The 16,284-nt window shown below is 35.2% G+C and overlaps 1 protein-coding gene across 1 annotated transcript; it reads left to right on the forward strand.

Moving 5' to 3' along the window:
* Positions 1 to 13,000: 13,000 nt before the first annotated feature.
* On the forward strand, positions 13,001 to 14,143 carry LOC148867628 (major strawberry allergen Fra a 1-2-like). The gene is made up of 2 exons (XM_088974179.1): positions 13,001 to 13,275; positions 13,637 to 14,143. The coding sequence occupies exons 1-2, from the start codon at positions 13,092 to 13,094 to the stop codon at positions 13,933 to 13,935; spliced, it is 483 nt and encodes a 160-aa protein (XP_088830305.1). The 5' UTR covers positions 13,001 to 13,091; the 3' UTR covers positions 13,936 to 14,143.
* Positions 14,144 to 16,284: the final 2,141 nt, after the last annotated feature.

Here is a 16,284-nt window from a genome sequence, read left to right on the forward strand (position 1 = left end):
GTCAATCTGGCAAAAAAATACCTGTCAAAAGTTGATCCAACCCACGAACCTGACCCCACCAAATCGAAAAGTAGGGTATGATTCTACTATCTAGTGACCCAAATCAGAAGACATGCCCCACCGGAAAGAATTCGGTCTAGGTTGTGTCACGGGAATCCTATTGAGCCTATGTTGACCCGAATTATCAAACAATTTAAATAATTTGAACCGGATGATTAAACCGATATTCTTGGTAAACAACTGTTGATTTGGTCAAAGATCAGCTGAGCCAAGCAATTGAACCATTGATCTCTCTGACCTATGAATCAACTCTAACCTGAATATTTAGGGTTAGGCTCTAACTTTTACCGGCCCAACCCAAAAATGCCTCGACCCGATTCGATTGGTGGGTCTTGTAAAATATGATATCTAGCCCGACTCACTGCGAGCGGTTTCTACGGTTGACTGGTTCTATTGGTTGAACAATCATTAGTTGTAAGATTGTTTGTTTCACATGATTACGTCTCTGAGGAAACGTGTTGGCTTGGCACACTCCTGCTATGTTTTCACTCTTCATGCATCCTCAATTTTAATTCAGAAAGTGCCAAAAAAATTTAATTCAGAAAGCCGAACCACTTTTGAGACTCAGCTGCTTGACGTGTTGGATATATAAAATTGTAAGCATTAGTGTTTATTTTTTGTTTGAAATCTGTCATATACGTTATTTTTTGCAAAAATAATGTTAGTTTTATTTATTACTAGTGGTGACAGTAATATTTTCAATATGGTCTATATTATTCAACATTCAAGATGATGTCACATTATTATACCATTAACAATAAATAAAACATCATTTTTTCAGAAAATGTTGAATTTGACGTTGTTCTAAACCATTCTTTTTCAATTTCTATGACATGATCTGGAGCAACATTTTTTTCTAGAAAAACTATACCGAACAAACAAGAGGACATTGTTTCTCTGCTGTAACACTTATGTTGTACTGTTTTCTCAAAAATCAATATTGATGCTAAACACCAGTGTTATGAGGAGACTCGGTGCCACACAGCTATTAGGAGGAGACTTAGTACCCTCCCAAACGGGTGGTTCGTTGGAATGTTAATTGATTCGTTTCAGCATTAACATAAAATTGATTTCTGCCACCACCGCTTTGGGAAAGGGAGGGTTATTAGTGATGGGTGCGGCACCAATAAACCCAGCCAATAAATGTATAGACCTTATTCCTCAGACCCAAGACCATCTCGCTTTAATAACCGAACCAATCAGGCAATCACTAATTATGCTGAGAAAAAGTACGTAAATTGATTAGATAATTTATTCTAGTGGTCTATATATCTATATAAATAAATATTATTGAATATAGTTGAATTATAGAATTGTAAATTTTAATTATTTTATTTTTAAAATTTTAAATAAAATAAAAAATAGAAATAAAATAATTAACATTATAAAAAATCACAAAAATTGAGGATAACTTTATTCTTATTGGCAAAAACTAAAATGAAGATAAGGATGAGGATTTTCACAGGAACGGGAATGAGCTGCACCGTTGCCATTTCTTAGTTTTAGATTTGTAAGCCCCAGTTGTATAGAACTTCTATAGCATATGAATCACGATTAACCATCGAAGTAACTTTTGCATGATGTCTGGATTCCTAAAAACGAAAAAAAAAGAAGCTTAATTAGGGGGCGTTGGTTGGTTTAATCAATTACCAATCTCACGAACAGTTTCCTATTTTATTTGTCATAGTAGTTATTTATTAACATGACAAAATATATATCAACTAGCTGGCCTAGATATTATTTTTTTTCAATCACTGTATGATTGAGCAGAAACGTCGCAGCTAGGGTCCACTTATTACCAAGCCAACGATACAGTACTACAGTGCCTGTCACGGTTCAATACACCAGTGCTCACTGTGGGCTTATCTGGGATTCAGCTGTACTAAATACTGGCGCGTCCAACCGTGATAGATGATTCAGCCGTGTATGTTTTTATCTCCAGCTAATCCGCCCCGGCCTATAAATGATAGAACAAAATTAAACCAGAAATACTGGCATTTGACAAAGTAGTACTCTACCAAGAAACTTGAGAAAGAACTTCCAAAGCATAAATATCAAGGTGCATGTCCACTCTCAAGACACTCCTTATCCAACACCTTAGCTCTGGGGACCGGACATGCAAATTCGTTGTTAAAAACTGGTGAATGTGAAACTCATGTCTCCTAAGTGAAATCAGATTTGGTCCTCACTGGACCATCTTCACACCGTCTACAGTCATTTGCAGCCGTCTATAGGAATATTTTTTTATGAAAAAAAAAAAAACTATGGACATATTTCTCATGACTTTCAAAACCGGATTGAACCAAAAAACTGGGAATCAGTCAGGTAATTGGTTCCGTTTTACCCCAGAACCGTTTAAACCATTTGAACTATCCAACATTTTGGCTGTTTTTTATTTTATATTTTTGTTAGAACTGGCCACTCCTAACCGGTTTGTTGTCCGATTCAATTTTAAAAACCTTCATATTTTCAATACATGACTGGAAATGGCTGTGAGGACCAAATCAGATCCTCTCTAAGTTCTCATAGTGCATGGGTTCATCTCCCCATCAATTAATGACAAAGGAGATATTCCCAATTTGCACATATTAGTGTTCTGTGGGTATAGATGTGAAAATAATTTGTAGGTGGGAGTTCCGAGTCCATTTTCATTCTGAATATCCTATTCACATCTCATTACATGATGGTAGTGTCTTCTGGTATATACGGATGTGAGAACGGTTTGTGGATGGGAGGAGATCTGAGCCCCACATAGTAGGGGTGCAAATGGATCAGATCATGATCCAATCCGATCTTATTTGGTTGAATTTGGATCTTTCTTGTTTGGATCTTTGGATTGGATCGAACGATAGAATCCAATCAGAAATTGGATCGGATTCAGATCACCCCCATCTGATCTGAGAAGATCCAATCCGATATTATATATTTATAAATATAAATATCTATAATACATATATATGTTATTTATTTATAAATAATTTTTTATATTATATTTTTATAAATTTGTTATATTATTTATTTTTATATAAAAATATGTATATATATATGATGAAAATAATTAAAAATACTTGTATTTTTTGTTTTTACTTTATTTAAATTAGTATATTTTAATTTTCTTTTAATACTTTATAAAATAAAAAAAAAACAAGTCAAATCAAATCAGATCCGAAGATCCAACTTACCGATAGGACTCAAATTCAAATCGAATCCTATCATATATGGATTGGATCCAACATGAATAGTGTTAGATCATATTCAAATATACCCTGATTTGAATCCAATTCGATCTGTTTGCATCCCTACCAAATAGAAATAATTAAGAAATGAATCCCCATTGGCTTTGCAAAGGGTTCCAAGGCTTAGAGGTGTAAATCAGGTCGTGCTGTCCACGGCCCGACACTAATTTAGACTAGCTTGGCATGGCTCGACACGATGGTCTGTGGGCCGTGCTAGGGCCCAACACAATCGTGTGGGCTATGCTAGGCCTGGTGTTTAAGGTTCGTGGGCTAGGCTGGAACAACACGACCGAGCGGGCTGTGCCGCACGTGGCCCGGCTCGGCCCAACACGACCCATATATATTATTTATATATTTTATATATGTATATATAATATATTATATATTATATAAATCATAATTATATAATAATATATAATACATAATATATTAATAAAGCAAACAATTGTTTTCAATTTTATTTAATTATTATATATATAAGCAATGTATGCATCAAAATTCATATAAAATTAAAATTTTGTTTTTTTTTTCAACTTTTTTAAATAAGTAGCTTTGGCCAGGTCCACGGCCCGACCTGACCCAAGACTTGGCCCATTGACCAAATCGGCCCACGACATGGCACTGGCCTACACGGGCTTGGGCTGTGGGTTATGACAGGCCGACCCCCCCAAGTTATCCCAGGGGAGGGCGGCACAACCCAGGATGGCCCAAGGGCTGCCTATAGGCTGTGTCGTGCCAGTCCAGCATGACCCTTTTTACACCTCTACTAAGGTTGCATTTAGCATTTCTTATTTTAATGATTTGTTTCTTTTTTGTAGTTAAAAATTCAGTGCTCACATGGCCATTTAAAATGCAAAAAGGAGATAGTCCTTAAAAAAAGCATGCCAAATGCAGCCTAAAACTTTGGACTAAGATGGCGAGTGGGGAGATGTTCCCAATACACAGCAAAATTCTGTGTATACACATCCCTAGAGCATGCAGAATACCTATTCATAAATTTAGCATACAAGTACACACAATTTTTTATTTCAGGAGATCCATATTTATTTTCTTTTTATTTAACAAAAGACAAAAAAGAATTTGGGACCTGCAATTCTAACTAACGCAACAAGATAAAGATATGATATCAGAAGGGCTTTGATCAATCAAAATCCTCATGAATTTTGATAAATACCACCTGTTGCTTATTACTTTTATGATATCGGCTCATTAATAATAAGGAAATTGTCTAAAACTCACTATGGTTTTTCAGCATTTCTCTTAGATTCACCACAAATTTTCAAAACATCCAGGGAACCCCATGTTAGTGAATTTTGGTTTTCCAAAACTCACCATCTGTTAGAGCACCATTAGTGTTCATTGATAGAAGTTGTATACGTAAGCATAAATTCATTTTTTATGACCAAACTGCCCCTGAATGGCATGTCAGCCTTCTTAAACATATTTTTATGTCAACCTAATTTTTATTCAATACACCTTTGTTCTAACTGACATCTCATAGAAGTGGAGGTTGTAGGCAATGTGTCCTCTTCTTGACCATAGATATTTTCTTGATTTTGGTTCTTGTTGCGTTTGAAATTAAAAGGGATAAAGTGATGTTTGTTGTTTTTTTATCAAAGTTTTACTTTATTTTACATTTACAATAGAGCAAAAGGTAAAATGGTAATCTACCAACATCTATTAGTCTATTTAGCGTAAACTTACTGACAATTTCCCTTAATCGCACTAAACACATTGAAATTGACTGCCATTTCATTTGTGAACACTTACAATTTGGCACCATTGCTACAAAATATGTTTCAACTCAACTCGAACTGGCAGATATTTTAACTAAAGCTTTGGGACATGATGGTTTTCATTTTCTTCTTCGCAAGTTGGGCGTTCAAGATCTCCATGCTCCAACTTGAGGGGGGATCTTGAAGAAATCGTTTGAATATTAGAAGATATTTTTCTGTTACCTTATATATCATAATCTTAACTGTAAATTTCTAGAATTTAGGCTGTAATTATGCTCTGTAAATTAGCTAGTTGTTGGTCAGTATTTTCTTTGATTTTTCTCCTAATTTGTAGGCTTCTATACTTGTATAAATTCTCTCGTTTACTATAAAATTATGGGTGGAATTCAATATTCTTTTTCTTTTCTGTTTTAGTTCCTATTTTCTTCATTAATCATGGAGTAATTTATGGATCTTTGATAAATATTAGTATGGTTGTTTTTGGTTTGATTTATTAATGATATTATAATACCAATGCATTGTCAAACCTTTTTATAATATAAAAGTCATTAGTGGTTCTAGAGATAGGATGGGAAAGACGTGGGATGGTAGATCCCAAAATCATGGAATTGGGGTTGCACCAAAACAGTACGACCTGGGTGGAAAAACTGGAAAATCACTGTTACCACTTACGGTCACGATGAGTAGAGGAGGGAAGGCCTAGAAAAGTGAACCAACAACGATGAAGAGGAAGGAGAGAAACAGTGCGACTTCGTCTTCCTCCCTTTCTCTCTTTTTTAGCGACGACGAACAGACGTAGTCCCCTATCTCTGTCCCTGGGTTCGTCTTCCTCTTCTCTCCGTCCCCTCTCTTTGTCCCTTTCTCCCTTTCTCAGTGCGACTCTATCTTCCCCTTCTCTCTTCTCCCTTGTCTTCTCTCCCTCCGTCTTCTCTCTTCTTCCTCTTCAGACTATGATGGGCTCAACAGGAGGTTTCGGCTCGGATGGAGGGGGTCGGGAGATGGCGAGAGTGTGCATGTTTTGAGGAAGGATGAACTGGGGAATGCAAAGAACAGAAATTTCTCATAAAGCAGGAATTACAATATTAGCAGAAGAAAAGATATAGTATCATTGTGTTTTAATTAGAGAGATATCGGTTGAAATAGCCACAATTGAATATATTATATTTCCCATTGTACTAAAACAGCCACGAATAGTCGTGCCTCTGTTCGTGAAGTTCTTGAGGAAGGACGAACGGAAGTTCTTGAAGGGGTTTTTCGATATGGTGGTGTCTTCTATTTGAAGGGGTAGCCATGCCTTTGTTCGTCTCGAATGAAGGAGGAAGGTGAACAGTGCCATCTTTTACACTTTTCCATCCCTTCCCATTCCAATAAAATCAAATACCGAAAAAGTTGAATTTTTATACTTTCCTATCCCATCCCACCCAAATCTTCCCACAAACTGAACGGAGCCTTATAGTTCGTTGATAGATATTAGTGTGGTAGGCTGTATTTGGTTTGAAGAAAAAAGTAATTTTGGTTTAATTATTAATAATATTACAAAACCAATTGTAATGTGACTCTAAAACCAACAGACAAGGTTCAATACGAACCTGATTTGAATGTTACGTTACCATAAGACCCACCAAATCATTGCAACTCTTCAGCTGCATGGTAAATTGTAATTTACAATTTCGAATAGAGAAAACAGAAACCACTAAAGTTTTTTTTACATATAAAAATCAAAATAAAAGGAAAATTAGGATTTAGTTATTCTTATATTATAAAATTCAAGATTCCTTCCTCACCTTTTACATTCAATCCATATATAAATAATACAACTAGTCTTCATCCCTCCTCCTCTTCTTTGTGGTTGAATCATTTTTTATCAGACAAAAAGAAAGATGGGAATCATACGTATCAATAAGGGTATCAATGGATCGGGTTTTGGATTGGATCCCGTCCAGTCCAAAATCCATTTGGATGGATTAGACGAACCAACAAGACATATTGGATTGGACCAATCCGATAAAAAATATTTATTAGATTGGATTGGACTTGGTCCGTTCATAATAAATTTATATTAGATTGGATTGGATTAAGTCAATATCTGATCCATTGATTTAAGATAAGAAATATAGGTGTCAATGGAGAGGTTTGGGTTAAAACCAATCTAAATCAAAATAAATTTAAATAGATTAGACGGTCTAGATATTGAATTGGACTGGTCCAAAATACTCATTGGATTAGACTGGACCTGGTCCATTTATAATAGACTCACATCGGACCAAATCGGATTGGACCAAATCCAATCCAACTGACACCCCTACGTATCAACCAAATATTGCGACACAGGTGAATCCATCTAGGATGTTCAAGGTATATTCAACCTTGACTCACACAACCTCTGTCCCAAGCTCACGTTTGCGTCGATAAAAAGCATAGAATTTGTAGGGGGAGATGGGGATGCCGGGAGCATCAAACAGATCAGCTACACTGAAGGTTAGCCCCTAATTAGATGACAAGGCTTTGAATTAATCCTTCAGTTACTAACGTTGTTTGTAATATAAACAGCAAAATGTATAACATATATTAATAATGTGGTTTGGGAATGAGGCAGCTTAAGCAGTACGGTGCTCACCGAATCCTGGGGTTTTTTTTCAGATCCAACCAGTGGAAGTGGGTTTTTGGAAGATCGCTAATCGAAACTGATCGAACTGAAACCGATCAGAGTTAATCGGTCTATATGAGTATCGTTTCGATGGTATAGTTTATTGGTTTGGGAATTTTCAATCTTCATTATATTATATATAATAAATATTAAAAGACTAGAAATACATATTAAATATTATATTTATAAATAATAAATTATACATCATATTTATAATATATAATGCACATATTTTTTGAAGGCAAAACATCATATTTCATTCAATATAAAATTTGTATGAATATAAAATAGTGATAACAGTACCAAACAAGAATACAAATTTCTGAAAAAAAAAAAAAGTTGAGGTAGAATCATCAACAAAAGAGATAAATGAACACATTCCCAACCACCAAAAGAGAGGGACAAATACTGTAATGATTCGTCATAACTTTAACCATCCGAAAGTATAATAGTCAGAACTTTAACGAATTGGAACTAACTAGAACTTTAAAAGTCTAGAACCATAATTGCCAGAACTATTATCATCAAAATTGAAACCAACTGGAAGTTTAACCACCTGAAAAATGTAACTGTTATTATCGGAAGTAGAATCAACTAGAACTTTAATCACCCGAAACTGAGACTACCAGAACTGTTATCGTCAGAAGTGAAATCAATTAGAACTTTAACCACTCGGAATTGAAACTGTTGGAACCATTGTTGGCAGAACTGAAATCAACTAGAATGTTAACCACCCAGAATTGTAATCGAGGAATTTGTTATCATCAGAATTGAATCCACATGGAATTGTAAGTGCCGGTGAAGGAAAATAAGGAAACAGTCACTAGCAGTGAATCAAAGTAGTTATTAAAGCCACTGCCCAACACTCTGCCTCTTGTACTAAAATCATCGCGAAAAAGAACAAAAGAAAAAACAAGGAAAAAGAAAAAAAAGGAGAAGAAACGAAAGAGAGTGGAGGATTGGACTGAATTAATCAAAAAGAAGAGAGAGGAGTGAGGGAAAGGGAGAAGGGAAGAAGAAAACTAAGAAGAAAGGGTGAGAGTGGAAAGAAAATGAACGACTGAAATGGAAAGAAGAAAAGAACTGGAGGACAACCCCAAGATGGAGATTCTCTCAGAGAATAACAAAGTTTTAAAAATCGGACCGGACAAGGAACCATTTTGGGGATTGGTTCCCGGTCAAATAGTCCAACAATTTAGTTTGAACGGATGGTCCATTCTGATTTAATGAATTAAAAAATAAAAAAAAATAATTACAATAAAAAATAAAAAATCATTGTCTGGATTGACACATATGTATGTATGTATGACCGGTTGATTTGGCTAATCATCGGGTTTTTTTTTTATAATGATTAGTCGAAATTGAATCAATATCTTTAGTTTTTTTTTTAAATACCAAACTGATTTGGTTTTTCAAATTTTCTTGCTCACCCCTATTAAGCATGAAATCGACGCTCTGGATGAAGAATTTCGGGTGCAAGTACAAATCGATTGAAGGCAATGCACTAGGGCAAAAGCATGAATCAATTATATACCTATGAAGTTGAGTTGGAGGCTTATGGCGGGGGAGGATGCATTTGTAGGATGTGGAGTGAATACAACACAATCGGTAATGTTGAGGTCAGAGAAAAGAAATCGAAGCCGGCAAAGATTGAGTCATTGGGATGTATGAGATTGTCCCAAGAACTGATCAGGCAACCGGATGGTCGGACCAATTGACTCAGGAATTGGTCAAGCAATTGGTTCCGGTTGCTATTTTTCCTACAATTCTTTCCCTTCCAAGCCAAAACCTGCTGGGTCAATCCTCTTTCCTTTTCAAACTTAAGAGGAAACAATTCTATTTCTTTCCCAAGCAAGGATAAGGAATCTTCTCATGCATTCAAGAGAGGGAAGAGGAAAAGACAAAACTCAAAAGTACGGGAGGGAGGAGAGATTTTTGAAATTTTGAATCTCCCTTCAACAGTAATGCAAGAATCGTTTTGTCATTGCATTTCATCACTTCTCATGATTTTGATGTTATTCAAGTGAAGAAATGTGAGACGTGAATGCTCTAATTACGTGGATTTAAAATAATAATAAAATAATAATTTTTTAACCCCAAACTTTACTCCAAGTGGAGGGGCGACCATCTTAAATTTTATTAATCATTTTCAAGAGGAAAATTTGTAATAACAGGGGAGGACTTAGCCCGCTTTGCCCCATGACCCAAGCATACATAGCTCTCCCTTACCACCTTAGGCCCATCCAAAAAGAAAGAAAAAAAAAATCTAAACAAGAACTAGGGAGGACATAGCCCCTTGAACCTAACCCAACTAGATACAAACACTCCCTCATAACTTCAATCCCCCCTACAAGAGGAATAAACAAGAAATAAAGGGGAATATAAGCTTCATTACCAAAATGGACTCTTGGAATAACTAAACCTTGATTGTCTTGAGCAATCAAAGTTCTCACGTGGTCCGTTAAGTCGGAAAGATGATTGTAGATAGTCATAGAACCTTTATCCACTCCCTCATTAGCAAGGCAATCAACAGTTTGGTTGGCTTTCTTAAAAGCATGATGAAATTCAATGTTGAGACCAGCTGAGATTTCTTTTATTTTGTTGTGTGTATAATAGGCAGACCAAGGAGCAGCAATATTACATTTCATGATGTTCACGAAGAGCTGATTATTACATTCCACCTCTATATTGAAAAGAGACTTATTCACACAAAGTTGTATACCATCAAGAATTGCTAGGAATTCAGCTTGAAGAGAGCTGCTCACCCAGTCGTAGTTTGAGAAGGTGCCTATGATCATTCCAATGCTATTTCTTATAATTCCTCATCCACCAGTAGGCCTGTGATTTCCTCTTGAAGCTCCACCAATGTTTAATTTGTTGTGGCCATCTTGAGGTTTTGTCCATTTAATCTAAAGCACTATTCTGCTGGCTGTACTTTTGACTGGGATGTAGAGGTCAATTAGTCATTTAGTATTACAATCAACATGCTTCGGCGAAGGAGCAAGTCTATTCAGCTCTCTTAGCTAGAATTTAACGCGTTGAATTACTTGAATTGCAGTCATGTATTTTTATTCAAATTAAAGTTCTCCTACAGCGCTCAACCCAGATTTTCCATAAAATAAGAGAAGGAAATCTTGATAAAACTTGATTCTGTTAACAGTCGATAGAGCATTGGCTCCCCCAATCAAAGATGCGATCCCTTATATGTTGGGATCTAAAAACTAGGAGCTCAAAATTAGCACTAAAGTACTGCCAGCACCTAGAAGCCAATACACCATTGTTGAAAATGTGATCAATATTTTTTGTATTATTCTGACCACAACAAATGCATTTCGAAGCAAGATAAGCTTCTTTAGATGTGATACTATCATCCACAATTATAGCCTTATGGAGAAATCTCCACATAAATACTGAGATTTTAGAAGGCAAACATGATTTTCAAACAAACTTGTACCAATTTAATGATTGGTTTTTCTTTCTAGAAATTTCCCAAACTTATTTTATTGAAAACTTATCATCTGAATTTCCTTTCCAAATCAATCAGTCATCAAAATCATTAATTTGAAGTCATAACTAACCACCAAGGATTTAATATTGTCATTGACATTCTGGTCTTGTGAGAAGTGCCAAACACCATTTTAGAGCAAAATTTGAAGAGGAAGATGCCACGTGGATTGAATCCCTACATATAATATAATCTAGATTAGACTTCCAGGTCTCCGGTCAATTTAATCCAAAAATAATATGAGCCCCATAGACCATAGTCTTTAAAACAAAGTCTGGTTCCATATCCACGTTAAACTCCATCATAAAAAATTAATGAACTATCTAACTAAAGCCATAAGTCATAAGTCATATACAATCAAAACTTCAATTTTTCCAAGCAAGAATACTAACCCGAAATATCATCCGACTTCAAGAGGTCAGTGACCTAGGATGGAAAAAAAAAGGAAAAAAAAAAAAAGATTTAAAGAACTGAACTCCGGTCCCCCCTATCCCAATCAAAACAAGCGTAGTTTGGAATTCATGCCTGTTCTAGAAAATAGTGACATCAGTGCTACGTTGGAGAAAATGGTGTTGTAGGAAACGTTAATATGTTTGAAATCGTTTTTTCATAAAATATGGTGCTCTAAGCCACGTCATGCAAATCGAGAAGGTGTGGTTTGGAGCAATGCTGAATTTGACGTTTTCTCATAATGGAGTTTGTTGCTGCCAACGAGGACGTGATGTAACAGTGACATGGACTTCCTATAATGGGTACCTGTGCTGAAAACAAATATAGAGCACTGATACTAAATATAAAGTGTTGTTACTCCAGGAAATATCCTACCTGACAGGAACATTTTCAAAGAAAAAAATTCTCAAAAAACGATACTTCAAACTCACACATCAGCAGCATCAATGCCAAATCTATGAAAAAAGATACAGATCAAATGCATGGAAAAAAATTCATTCATTCCTACAACAAAATTCATCGTAACGCCCTGAATATTTGATTACATACTTTAGTCTCTGATTACCTTCAACATCCATTTTCAGTTATAACGTCGTTGTGATTATCAAAAGGCAGAGGTTGTTGGCTATATTATTATTATGGGCTGTTAATGAGTCGGGTCCGATCTGATTGATTTGAAACCAGTCCTACTGAGTCCTAAACCGATTCAAACCCAATCCAAGCCAAATATATGTAGGTCAGGCCCAATTGTTTCGAGGATCGATCAGGTTTTGGGTCTAAATTATAGGCCCTATAAGGTCTGGTTCTATTTTGATTTCTTAATATTTTTTATCAAGTCAGTTTTGGTTTTACCTATACCCGACCCAGACCCAACCCGTTGACAACCCTAATATTAAACCTAGGGCTGCAAACAGTGTCCATTTGTCCAATTTCAAATTCAATCCCAGCCTCCCAGGGTTGGGGGGTTATGGGTTTAGGAATGGGCTACCCCTTAAGGATGAGGATGGTTATGAACCAGCTGAATGGGCCAGAAAGTATTCTTTTATCAGGGCCCCGTCAAAAGAAGTTAGGTGTATGCAATATGGTTATTGGACCGGCAGACTAAATCCGGTCGTAACAAAACGGAGACTGACCCCTAGTTTCAACGTGAAAAACAAAATTTTCCTGCTTTTTGGGCCGCCTGTGTGTGATACTTTGATGATGTTCTTTCTTCTCTCTTTATCCAAGTCTGGTCTTTTATTGCGAATTATATTTGAATTGGGCCGCCATAGACTCGAAGAGCCTGAACAGGAGACTTTCTCACCAACACCAAACCAACCTCAGACGACCTCCGTCTATAAATACCACCTCTGCTTAATTATATACCATGTAAACCAGTTCAGTCTCCTCCACTGAGACCGATTGGATTTCATCTTCCTACTTCTTTTCTCTAATAATTTTCTCACACTCAGCCGAACATGGGTGTCACCACCTTTACGCAGGAGTTTGCAAGTCCGGTAGCTCCGGCAAGGATGTTCAAGGCTTTGATTCTTGACTCTCGGAACCTCATCCCCAAGCTCATGCCTCAAGCCATAAAAAGCGTGGACTTGATCCAAGGAGATGGAGAGGTTGGAAGCATCGAACAGGTTAACTTCACTGAAGGTTAGCCACAACTCACAAGATCAATCTATATCGTATTCTTCAAAATGTTCTGCCAGTAGTTATACCCATTGGGGTCTTCTTATTTTACGCACTTATTTTAGGCTAGGATAACACCAATAAGCATTTATGTGCTTATTTTAAGTGCTTTTTTCAATAAGTGCTAATTGCGTTTTCTATCCGTTTTGACTCACTACCTGATTTCCAAAATACCTATATTAATTACCCCATTTGAAAGAAGTTCTTTTTCACCAAACACACATAACCGTTTATTAATTCCAAACTAAACCAAACAACATGAAAACTAGGACTAGGAGAATGCTTTGTTTGTTTAACAAAATTCAAAAATTGTTTTGTTTTGCAGCTATCCCCTTCAAATATGTGAAGAACCGAGTGAATGAGCTGGACAAAGAGAACTTTGTGTGCAAGTACAGCTTGATTGAAGGTGATCCATTGAAGGACAAGCTTGATCACATTGATTATGAGGTTAAGTTCATGTCCTCCAGCGACGGAGGATGCATGTGTAAGATGATAAGCCAGTACCATACTAAAGGTGATGTAGAGATCAAAGAAGAGGAAATCAGGGAGGGCAAGGACCAAGCTATGGGAATGTACAAGCTTGTGGAGAACTATCTCTTGGCAAACCCTGATGTCTATGCTTAGAATCTCTTTCTTAGACTCATAATCCATACATTTTTCAACTTTTCTGGAGTTATTTTTTCTTAAGCTCTCTATCTTCTGCAACCAGTGAAGATGCTTGTTCTGTTGTTCTCTTTTAATTCTTTTTCGCATTCTTAATCCCATATTGTTCCACAGCTCATCAGTAATAAGAATCCCTCACTGTGATGTATCTTTTATATGGGGATGTTCCCTATTTCTTACGCTATTTGTATTTGATTGCAATATTGATTTGTTGATACTAGTAAAATCATGTGAGTTTTTTTTTTCGTTCTATTGTTTATTTATGTATTTTAGAAACAAGTAACTAGCCTTTAAAAAATTATATTTATTTGTTGTTCTTTTTTAGGTAAATATGATAATAATACTTTTTTTCTGAGATTCCATTCGTTTTTTGGATTTTTGAGAGGGGAAAGTTGGTCAATGGAATTTTAGCTTCTATTGACCAAAATACCCATGTTCTTTTTTCAACTCCTAGGTGGATAAGTAATTTTTCCTCCTAAGGGGAAAGTTTCCAACACTTGGATGGAACAAAATTGTTCATTTTAATTATAATTTTTTATGGTTAAAACAATTATTGTCTTATTTACTTAGGAAATAAAAGAACATGGGTAAATACACTTACCTAGATGAGTGTACCCTAGAAAATACTTATTTGGGTAAGTGGAGTTACCTGGATAAGTAACTTCCTAAAATGTAAATGGGACCTAAGTAAATTTTTTGGCCACTTACCCAAGAAATTCTTAACTTTCTCTAGTAAATTACTTTTCCACCTGAAAAAAAAAGATGTTAAAATTTAACAAGACAAAAATACCAATTAAATAAGTGCTAAAAACAAAAAGGTACAAAGATAAAAAGGAAATAGCAAAAACTTACTTGAACAGAAAAGAACACAAGTAAATAGACTTACTAGTTGAAAATCTCCTGCCAATAAAGCATATTCTAACCCTCTACCAACATGATTTAACACTGCAAATCTCACCATGAGACTAAGACCCATCCTAAAAGTAGGACCCTATATCTACTAGATCCACCTGGATAAGTGTTAGGCCATGTTTGAGAGTGCTTAAAAATCAGTGCTTACTCAAAATAAATGCTTATTTTGGGCCATTAAGCACTTACTGGCATTTGGGAAATAAAGCCCAAAATAAGTGCTTTTTAAAAATAAGGACTTATTTTTAAGTCCAAATTTCCAGCTTTTTTTAAGTGCTTATATAGTAAACTCTTATTCAATTTTTCTTCCAAAATTATCCCTAGTTGAATTTCATAAAAGTACTTTTATGAAAGTACTTTTACAAAAACACATTTATAAAAGAACTTTTACAAAAGTACTTTTATGAAAGCACTTTTATGAAACTACTTTTAAGAATTACTTTTATAAGCACTTTTGTAAAAGTACTTTTGTAAAAATTCTTTCGTAAAAGTACTTTATTAAAATTGCTTTCATAAAAGTGCTTTTATAAAAGTAATTTAATAAAAGTACTTTCAAATGATATACTTTGAAAATTTGAAAGAAAATGAAGGACAAAATAATCATAAATGCTTATTAGAGAAAAAGATTATCAAATGCCCAATATAAAATAAGTGCTTATTTTAAAAAATAATCACTTGAAAAAATTGGGTGCCAAATGCAAATAAGTGGGCCTTCATAGAAAACAAATAATCACTCGAATAAACACTTATTTTTAACTTAACCACTCGCAAACATGACCTTGGTAGAAAATAAATAAGGTCAAGAAAGACTTTTGACCCAGTTGATTGGTTGTCTTTTAAGTTTGAGAACTTCTAGGTAAAGCTGCTTTGATCTGACCATGCCTACCGGCACAGGCATGAAAATTGAGATATTATACCCAATTTTACTTTTAAAAAATTAATGATAATAAAATATCGTAGAGGTATACAAATCAACCCAACGTTACCTTCAGCCATTAAGGAGCTCATGACTTACTTTAATGACTTATTCGAAGGAATATGTCATTCAGTTCAGCCACTTCAGTAAGTTATCCAACGGCCCAATTAGTGGAGATAACAAGGGAAGTTTGTAACTTTCAACCTCATTGTATTCTATAAAGTCGATATGTAAGAAATTATAATGCCGGCCGATATCACAAGAAGTAAAGCCGTAAAGCTTGTTGTAGAGGTCAAACTTCACAGTTCTGGCCCTAATATCAATAAAATTAATTGTTTTAATATAATTTTTAAAATAAGTTAATTCTTTTTTAAATATACAAAAATTGGGCAAAAATATTGTTCCGCGTCTTACTCCCATTGAATAAATATCTCTCAATCATAAATTTTTACTTTTTTGTTATTTTTTTGTTCATCCTTGTAAAA

The sequence above is a fragment of the Nelumbo lutea genome, chromosome 3 (genome assembly GCF_056320005.1).
Source record: "Nelumbo lutea isolate HS-2025 chromosome 3, American lotus-T2T, whole genome shotgun sequence".
Taxonomy (NCBI): Eukaryota; Viridiplantae; Streptophyta; class Magnoliopsida; order Proteales; family Nelumbonaceae; genus Nelumbo; species Nelumbo lutea.